This window comes from Limulus polyphemus, unplaced genomic scaffold (assembly GCF_000517525.1).
Source record: "Limulus polyphemus unplaced genomic scaffold, Limulus_polyphemus-2.1.2 Scaffold1842, whole genome shotgun sequence".
In the NCBI taxonomy this organism is placed as follows: Eukaryota; Metazoa; Arthropoda; class Merostomata; order Xiphosura; family Limulidae; genus Limulus; species Limulus polyphemus.
Genome location: NW_013667452.1, coordinates 135,144 through 145,737, shown reverse-complemented (window position 1 = coordinate 145,737; position 10,594 = coordinate 135,144). Strand labels below are relative to the sequence as shown.

At 31.9% G+C, this 10,594-nt stretch overlaps 1 protein-coding gene across 1 annotated transcript in view; it reads right to left on the bottom strand.

Moving 5' to 3' along the window:
- Positions 1–10,594, bottom strand: part of LOC106465118 (phospholipid-transporting ATPase IA-like) — a gene marked incomplete at its 5' end in the record, with an annotated part of 177,451 nt that overhangs the window by 35,662 nt on the left and 131,195 nt on the right. The window contains 2 exons of the mRNA XM_013925316.2: positions 2,732–2,820; positions 9,064–9,171. Coding sequence (XP_013780770.2) covers positions 2,732–2,820; positions 9,064–9,171 — 197 coding nt within the window. The remainder of the gene's footprint in view (positions 1–2,731; positions 2,821–9,063; positions 9,172–10,594) is intronic.

Sequence of the window (10,594 nt, the reverse complement as noted above, 5' to 3'; positions counted from 1 at the left end):
GGTTCTTATTTTATATTCTAGCTTGTCAATATCAGTAATTTGAGTTCCTAATCCGTATGAAACTATAGACTTAGTATTTTGACATCACAAACTTCTAATGTGAACCAGTGCTACATTCAACATACCATGCTACACACAAAAATCAATGTTTAACTGTGTTTCTTTAATATTTACTTTTAAATTAAGAAATTGAGTAATGTATAATACTAAGATTTGAATTATAATCTACAGTTTGATACCAAAGTTATTGATATAAATTCATGAAATAGTAGTTCAACAAAATTTTGAATGCAAGACAACAAATGCAATGACATGACCTGTAATTCATATAGAAAGGGTTAAAATACTTGCAAATGGTTTCATTTTATAATGAATTTTTTATTCACAAAATATAAAAGCATTTTTTACTGGATTTATATCATAAAATAATAATAAACACACACACACGCTCATAATTTCAGACCTATGTTTCAATTTTTTAATCATTCAAGATGCTATAGATTCATTTGAATTTTATTACACAATATTTTCAGTTCTACTGACCTACTTTTACACTGTGGCCAGTATCCTGTTTGAACAATTTTCTGTACTTTGACACCCATACAAGAAGATTGTATTTGCTTATTATTTACAGATTTTTTATGAATTTCATGTTTTTTAGATATGTACAATTCATTCTTAAAAGTTTTTTTTTCACAGTATTACCTCTAAAGGTGTTAATGTCTTCTTGCCTCCACTACTGTAATTTACCATTAACAGAAGTTAGCATAACCATCTCTGTACATTGCATAGTGTGAAGTGAACTTATCATATTACCAGATAAACCCAGTACTTTAACAAACTAAGCTGACCTGAGTGGTCTTAAATGTCAGTTCTTTTGAGTATAATTACAAAGTGATAAGAACCAAAATTGTTTGTATAAGCCACTTAAAACATAAAGTATTTAAAACGTTTATGCAGAATCAGCTAAAACCTGGAAACAGTTTTCAGATGATGCCTTTTTTTTCCTCTGCACAACAAATTCATAACTATTGAGTTACTAAGTACTTCCACGGTTCTTTCAAATTTACTCATATTTATTCTTAGAGTAAGACTTCCATTTTGATTTTAACTTATTTTTTTAAAAGGATTTTCAAATTACATACTTGTACTAGAAACCAACTGAACAATCTACATTACCTGCACTATAAGAACTAGTACCCTGCAAGTACTAAATGTAAGATTATACACAGTAAATTATTAAAAATAAAGAAAGTCTGGCATGAATATCAAAACTACAATGGTCATATTGAGTTTTTCTATTTAAACTAAAACCAAGAAAGCTTAGTGATGCTGTAAGTATATATAACAAAACAATAGCACTGTTAGAGCTCTTCCCAAGTCCCATATCAGTTATCACCTATAATCAAAATTACAAAATATTCTCTCTGTCATAACAATTTTCATTTGGAATTGATCTTTCTTGGTTCATGCTAAGACCAATTAGAATCCTCTATGTATATGAAGCATTTTTTTAAAGACAGAAGTTGTGAAGCTTCTTGTCCACTTTTCTGACTTACCCAATCAGAAACAGTATAAAACCACAAAACTCATCATTTGTGCCTCTAAGATAACTATTTACCTATTTCAGTTTCAAAGATATAACTTTCAGTTTGTTGTACTAACCAAAAATACAACAGATAAATGATTCAAAAACAATAAACTTCAACATGCCTAAACATTTCTTTGATCTGAAACTTATTGGTTTGAAATAATAATGAAAAATAACTTTAAAATAACTTAAGCTATATGGATAGGAAAAAGAAGCTGCAGTAGTTGGTTGTTAAGCTCAAGGCTACACAACTGGCTATCTATGCTCTGCCAACCATGAGTATAGAAACCCAATTTTTAGCACTATAAGCACCCAGACTTACCGCTGAGCCACCAGGGATCACAGAGATAGGAACCCTGAACATTATCACCTCTATCAGAATTAATCTGAACCATATAATTTGCAACCCACCATGTTATAAAATAAAATAATTTCAATGCAATATTTTTCATTATTTGATCCTTCTGCTTTTTAACCCTGTTTTACATTTAATTTTACTGCAGTATTTAACCAATTAGTAAAAATTAAATTGGTAATATTTTTCTGTTTACTATCTTTACGTTTATGAGAATTCTTCTTACTTCAAAATGGTAGTATCTTTATGTCATTTACATAGCTTATTTGACCAGGTCTGATAATTTTCAAAGCTGTAATTCTCTGTATGTCATAATATTTACTTTGTTGCCTGATGTGAGCAAGTATTTTCCCTTTGTTTTGAAAAGCTATGATACAGAAAACAGCTGTTAAAATGTATTGCATTTACTAAAATGTTATGGGAAACTCTTTGAATGTTAATTAAGAATATCATATAAGCAAAAACAATGAGCTTAAAAATGTTTAAAAAGTTCTCACCTGCCACTTGTTTAGGATAAAGTTTGACTTTGGGTTTTACTGCCAAAAAAGTTTATTATTCATTTATTAACCTCATACTTAAAGAAATTAAATTATAGAAGAAAAATTACTCTTACTGAATGTAACACGGGTAATAAATTATTAATAAATAGAAATTATTTCTTTCTCTTTTTTAAAGTAAATATAAGCATGTGACAATTTGGAAAATAAAATAAACTCACTGTTTACTATACATATTTACTAAAAACTGAATTATGATAAAATGAAAAACGTGGTTTTAATACTTACACTTTATAAGTGAAATCTCCCAACAAAGAAATGAAGGGAATTATGAGAAGTCCAAACCAAAATACACTTGAACTAAACACCATACGATCCTATTTCAAAATAAAAAGTTAAAAACAATATTTGACAGCAGTTAATTGCTTTACAAATCCAAAAAATACTGAAATGGGTCACAACACGAAATTTAAAATATAATTAATACAGTCTTAATGGACATGTACTTTGAATCAAACTATTGTTTGAATGCACTGATAATAATGAATGACTGTTGGACTAGGAAATTTGTTTGTTTTTGCATATTTGCATTAAGCTATTCAAAGGCAATCTGTGCATAGCTGTCTAAATTGAAACTGATAGGCTAGTGGAAAGACAGCTAGTCAACAACACTCACCACGAACTCTTGAAACTATTATTGTCTGACTGAATAGTCAGACATGACCACCATTATAAAGCACTCACAGCCACATAGTGCAGAGTGTGACTTTTTTTCTTTTGTGGTAACATGACATGAATAACAGACTCTACAGATTCATGGACTTGCATGCTAACTGATATTAAGTTATATTACAAAAGTTTAATTACGTTATTATTGAGTTAGTTTAAGTGACATTACATTACTAGTTACAGATGGTGAAAACAGAAACAATCTGAATCTAGAATGGTCAGGGTTAAGGTTTTGATAAGATCACCAATGATTTACGGGAATAAAACTGTAACAAAATGAACTCCTTGGCATTAATATAGCCTACATCAATGGGGTGTACTTCTGATCAGTTGCATTGTGATGTTAAAGGAGGTTCTGTCCCATCTTTCATTCAGTGCAACACCAAATCCTTTGATGTCATGTGGTGTTCAAAGATGTCCCAAAGATATTTTATGAGATTTAGATCAAGACTTCTTTCTGGTCAATACATGGCCTCTTCAATTTCTTGTTGAAAGTAGTTCAAATCACAATCCTGGTAATATGACACTGAGCATAATCTGTATTAAGACAAAGTCAGTTCTGATTGTCCACATTATAGGTTGTACAACTGGGTTCAAAACCAGGTCTATTTATGATCAATCAGCAAATACATCCTTTGGAGGCAACAAGATTTGTATGTACAATAATATTAAGGCTTTCATACACAATAACCAAATCATTATACAACTTGGTATATTCAACAATGATGCATTGAGAATATAAACTCTGGATAAGAATCAGTCAGTCTTCTGTTTCTGATGATTTCAACAAATTTCTAAATGACCTGTGAATTACTATGTGGTGTCTACACTTTAAGTCAGACTCATGAGGTCTGTTTCTTTAGTTTGGTCATTGCTAATCATTCCAGGTACTGTCCTGAAGTTCATGTTGAGTTCAAGACTGGAGATTCCTAATGGCCATATTGTGGCAGATAGCAGTCATTATGTGGTGAATTTGGCCTTCCACAAACCTTTATAAGTTGTTTAGTGTATGGATCAGTTACATTACAATGCATCTTCACCCTTCTCACTACAAATATAGATATATCAAATGACTTGCCACTTTTTCTATTTTTGTCCATTTTCAAACTTCTGAGCAGCTCCTGTGCTTTAACCACATACTGTTGTACATAAACAACAGCCAAAAGTGAGGTGATACCAAAACATCATATATTCAAATTTCAAGATAACATGTGCAAAGCACATCAAACATTTGTCACCTTAATTTTTTTACAGTCATGTTTAAGGAAAAAGCTGCATGTGTTAATTAAAGGTGTGACCACAGAAATGTTTTGTTTTATTCAACTTTCAAAAAGATTGTAATTGTATCTATTGGCCCCTGCTTTTGTTTTCCAAGGCCTTTAAGGGAAGAGATACAAATTGTGATTACAGTTTCTTTATGTTAACCATCACATACCATGTTTATATCAAAATCTATTATGAGAAGCTGACTAAAGAAACACATGCCACTCAACCTTCCCAAATTTTTGGCCAACTCTTGCTCTCCCAGTTTTACTATTAAAACTACTGCATTTTGTATCTTTTCATTTTATTGAAAAAGCTATTTACTCAAAGTTTCTATCAGCCTTGACTGATTTTTCTGTTTAGAAAACAGATTCCTATGTGAAATGACGCAGTAGAAATCATTCTCCAAGCAGAGAATGCAGGCTACTGAATGCTTCGAATAAACATGCAAATGAACAATGATTATTAATACTTCCATTTTTGATTATTTTAAGCTAAGGTTTGTGATTATCTATTATACACAAAATCTCTCTGACAGTACTTTCTAATGTTGACAGATATATAAAAAAGTATCATTGTAAATCTAGTTACAGTTGACATTGATAAAATACAGTTTTAGCATGTGGTCTTAAGTTTTCAGTAACACCTAAAAAATTGAATTTCTCATTTAAGAAGTTCTAAACTCCCATAACAGGAGTTAGTCGTTACTTATTTACTCACTAAGTGGCATTTGGAAAACATTTTAAATGTGACATCTGATTAAAGAATTTCTAGTTTTCACTCTTATAAATCAAAAATTAAAATAACTTTATAATGTACTAAAATATTTAAAACAATTAAAATTTAAGTCTTTTTAAAATGTTATTCTAAAACCTGAAAAAAAAAGTTTTTACATTTGAAAAGCTGAGCTGAATATACTGTGCATTTCAAGTCTTATGTGATAATACAATATTGAAAACTTTAGAATCTGATCTCTCTAATCATAGAGAAAAAACAGATTACAGAAGTATCCAAAAAGTCAAAAATACAAATTCATTTCTGCTGCTTGTGGGAAGCTTGAATGTTCTATCAGCTTTATGCAGAACATTGTTGCTTCATGAGAAGATGAATGTCCAACCAGCTCTCTCAATACCTGTGGTACAGGAACCATCTGTGGCTATCATGACAGGTGACTGTTCACCATGGTCTTTAACTGGGTGCTAACAACTTTTTTTCTGTTTCACCTTCTGTCCAATTTTTAAATGTTTTGTCTAGGATCACAATGGCAGCAGGTGCTTATTTCACATAGGGGCAGCTAAGATCAGGTGGTGGTAAACAATTATCTCAGTGGTAGTTGTGTGACACCTGTCTGCCTATGGTGGTTTCCTGTCTGTAGGGTAATTTTGGAGCTGGAATGTTCCAACTGAAAAGGGCAGTGGCTTGATGATGGAATTTATGGTTTTTACACTGCAAGCACAAGTGAAGAATTTTGCTCCTCACACTATTTGTGCTCTAGAACACTGATGAAGCTTATTAGGTGGAATAGGACCTTAAAGGGATTAGCTGAAGTATATCATATGTATATTTTAAATCTTATCTAACTGCTTTGTACTCATACTTATCACCATTAGAACATAATCCAGGATGAAGCAAATATGACTTTGTAGAGCATAAGCAGGTGATGTTCTTCAGTTCTGTTTCTTCCTGCAAATTTCAGAGCATTGATGTCTTTGGTAGCTTTGGTTATTATGGTGTTACTATAGCTGGTGAAGTTGAGTTGCCTATCAAAGATTCTCCCTATGTGCTTTAGTGTTTCTTCCAGAAGGATGGCAGTGCCTGCAGATGATAGTGATGGTTTGTTCTCATCAGCATGCCTGTTAATGAAAATGCAGAATATTGCTGTGGCTTTAGCAGGATTGATTACCATTCCTGTGACACTGCACCATTTGTTTGCCTTGCTCAGTGATGACTGCATCTTACTTTCACCAGAAAGTTATTAGCAAAGGTTAGCACAGCATCTGGTTAGTCTGTTAAGGTGAGCTAGATCCTTGTATATATGTTGAAGAGGACTGTCAAGAGTGGTGATCCTTGAGGCAGACCAGTATTCATGGTTATTCAATCTAACTGTAAGCTTCCATTTTTGATGATGCATCTTTTGGTAGTTAGTGCAGCTAGGAACCATCTTACACATGTTAAACTCATGCCTATTCTGAACATCTTATCAGTAAGAATTTGCAGTTAGGACACTATTGTAGACCTCTTCCAAATTTAGTACTATGGCAAGCTATTCTGATGTTCCATGTAATGATGAGGGTAGAAGAGGTTCAATCTGATAGGCAAGTCTACTATACACAGCTTTATCTGGGACCATGTTAACAGTGTTTTGTAGGACAATGATTTAATGATCTTTAAGATGAGAGTCATCTTTCACGAGGTTAGGTAAGGATTTAATAAAGACATCAGTTCATATTTCAGGGATGCTATCCATTGCTCAGCAATAATGATACTCCAACACTAACTTCAATAGGTTAGCTTTCATAATTTTCTTAAAGCTGAAGATTTTTCTATCATCTAGGCCTAGAGCTATATCTTTAGCTGTATTTATGGCTCTTTGTATCTCATCCAAATTAAAGATGGCTTCCATATCTGCATGTAGTTGTAGTTCTGACAGAGACTGCTGTAGCTTGGGCCTCTCTTGCATTTCACCATTATCATACTGATTGATGTATGTCTACATAAAGGCCTAGCCTTGGTCTTCATCTGTACAGTGTGTAGTGCTGTCATCATTTTAAATAACTGAAATCAACATGCCTTTTGTTCCTGTACCAACCGTGTGCTAGTGGAAGTGCCGAATGAACAGGCTGTGTGATTAGCTTTGCTTCACAGTTCATACCATTTCATGTCTCATGCTTTGGCTACTGATCTCTTGTAGAGAGCACTGGCTTTATTATGTACAATCCCCACCCTTTTTACAGGGCAAAATCATGCTTCATCTGCAAGAACTCAGCCTAGGCTTTACTGCATGCTTTTCGGGCTATATAACTATCACTGTTCCATCAGTATGTAGTGTTGCTGCCTTGACTTTGCCCAGTGGTAAAGAGATGCTTTGAGGGTATGAGGGCTACCAAAAAGCCTGACATCCTTGTATGGGTTGCTCAATTGTTTTATAACACTATGTCTTCCCATCTTCACATGCTCCTCATACATAAGATGATAACAACTGACACTGTGTCCCCTATGCCGGGTGGAGATGACATTCAAGGGTTAGATAAATGATAGAGATCTCTTTCACTTTGGCACTCAGAGATTCTTGTTGGTTCACTCAATTTTAGCAACTAGTATAAGATTGGTGGATATACTGTGGACAACTGAAAGTAAACCTTTGTCATTAATGTTTTCATCCACACCCTAGATGGAGTACCTGATACTGTAGTTTCCTATTGCTAGATAATAGGAGCATGGTCAATCATGAACCTCAAATCTTCAGCTATAGGGAACTGACAATTTGCTGCCTATCAACACATACACAGAAACAAATAAAGCTCAATGTAGTAAATTCTTCTCACATTACCAAAACTGCATCAAAACATCTAATGAGAAGCTAAACAATGCATATTTTAATATCCTTTCCAGTGCTGACATACAATAATGCTAAGTATTATAACACACTTTTTATTATACCGTTAATAATAATAAAACTATCATATATGAACTTTTATTCATACTAGGCATAAAACACCCAGAAAATGCCAAGTTATTTGTCAATAAATTAAATTATACAAGTTTTATTTTACCAATTTATAAAATTAGTAAAATGTATACTACCTTTTTATTATTATAATGCTAATGAATGTATAGTCTAACATCCATCAGAATTCTATACTTTCATGTTATCTTTCTTGTCATTACAAAATAATTTTCCTCCACTGCATTATTTTTTATGTTAAGTTGGTCTTTACAAAAGATCTTAAAAGGTACACACAATATTCCAATAACTGAATCCACTTGAAATTTTGAACACACACTGTGTAAATTAAACTTTTTGTATCTCTGAAACAGGAGTAGTTGAATGCAATAAAATGCATGTGCATAATGTGATAATTTCTAAATTTATTGTTATTTGGTCTATTAAAGAAACTATAAAATATACTGACATATTCATTTCTTCATTTTTCCTGTGTGATATCCTAAAAAAGATATCTTTGCTATATTTTTTAACCCAAGAGAATATTCCAATTACAAGAGGGTCATGTTGAAGATAGATATTACTTCCAATTCTGTTGTTACAAAATATAATCTACTTGTGTGTGTGCTGTACATTAAGTTACTGATCTTACATTTTTTTGCAATAAAACAATCACTTCGAACTGTAGAATCTTGTAAAAATCAGCCACATTTAACATTTTATTATTAATTTAGTGTTTCCTAAGAAAAGCATAATGTTACATAATTAAGTACCATAATGATTAAATGTCAGGGAAATAGTTTCACTACTCGTGCTTAAATTTCAATATTATTCAATTACACCTCAAAAAAAGATGTCTATTTTTGTTGGCTTTGACATTTCAAAAAATGTTTTATGTGATTTTCAAAGATCATACAACAGGTATTAAATAAACTTGTGAAAAAAAAAAAAAGTAGTAACTTACTATTCCTCTCATGTCTGGTGCAATGGGAAAAGTTGGCCAGATATTACAGTAGAAGAGAAGAAAGATAAACCAGCTTCCAATACTGCCCCAAATAGCCAAGTGTGTGAGCTTATGAAAGACAAAAATTGCTTTTTATAATCTCATTTAATTTAATGTAAACATTACAAGTAATCATGCCTAGAAAAGAAAAGAGATTATCTCAATTGGATAATGGCAACAAACAATGAATGAGTATTTTTACCCCAAAAACATGCTTTTGTATTAAAAAATACAAACAAATTAATGCTAAAAATGTCTAGAATAAAGCAATATTATATATTAATTTCATTTACTCATACAAAAGTTTAATTCATAAGTTCTTATTCAAACTAGATTCGTACTGAAAATTATTATAATTAGTACATCTTTTAAATGAACAGGGGTGGTGCTGTTGGGAATGCACAAGAGTGCTGTTATGGCATACAAAACTGGAGCTGAGTCTCAACACTTCAAAAAGTAAAAATATGTATATAAAGATTAAGGTATTCAGGTTTTACCCAAATTTAAAGGTCTTATATAACCACACTCTGGTTGTTTATGATCATCATGTCTTAGTGCACACACTGTCACTCTCCCTCAGGAGCTAATATCAGGTATCATGCAACAGCTCCAGCTCAAGAGCAGGTATCAGTGTTTGAATGATCAAGTATTTTTTTGTCATATGCCATGTACTTTATTAACATAGATGTATAAGGTGTTGTTGTTGTTTTCCATTGCTGCTTAATTTAAAGGAAATTGGGTTGTATGTTTTTCTCAATAAATATGTATTTAATTTATTACTAATGTAAGTAGTCTTAAACAATTACTGTTGTATGTACTTTTTTTATTTAGAATGGACTCAGAGGTTTCAAATATGAGGTCTTTAGCTCAATGGTAATGTCACGTCTTGACAAAATTTGGCAGAGTTCTAGCAAAATAAAGTTCAGTACAACGCCACTCTAAATGAATGAAGACTTGCACATTTTTGGTGAATATTCTCAATGACTTTCTTTGCAAATAGACAAGTACAGCACTTTAAAAAATTATATTCTAAATAAGATGTGCTTTATAGCACTAAAGAGAAGATATAGCTTCAGAATTGATGCAAATTTAAATTCCAGCCTATTCTAACTTGGAAAAGAGTTCTAAAAAGAAGTAACAGAAGCTATTTAACTGACACACTAAATTCTTACATAGCATTATAAATTATACTGATTATACAATACTATGTCGATTCTCCTATTCTTCACAGATTTAATGTAAGAATTTCTTTCTCAATAAGAAACACAACAGCAATTACATATTCATATGCTTACAAATTAAATTATTAAGCCTCTGTCAAGGTATACATGGAAATATTTACAATAATTCTGAATTTTCTAAACGTATCTTCAGGAAATTTTACAAACTTTGCCTTTAGCTATTTTCAAACCACTGGTTTATTAGTAGCTGTTCACATGACATGCTGTGATGTCAAAAAAAAGATGGAAATGAGAGGTTCTAGTAATAAAAT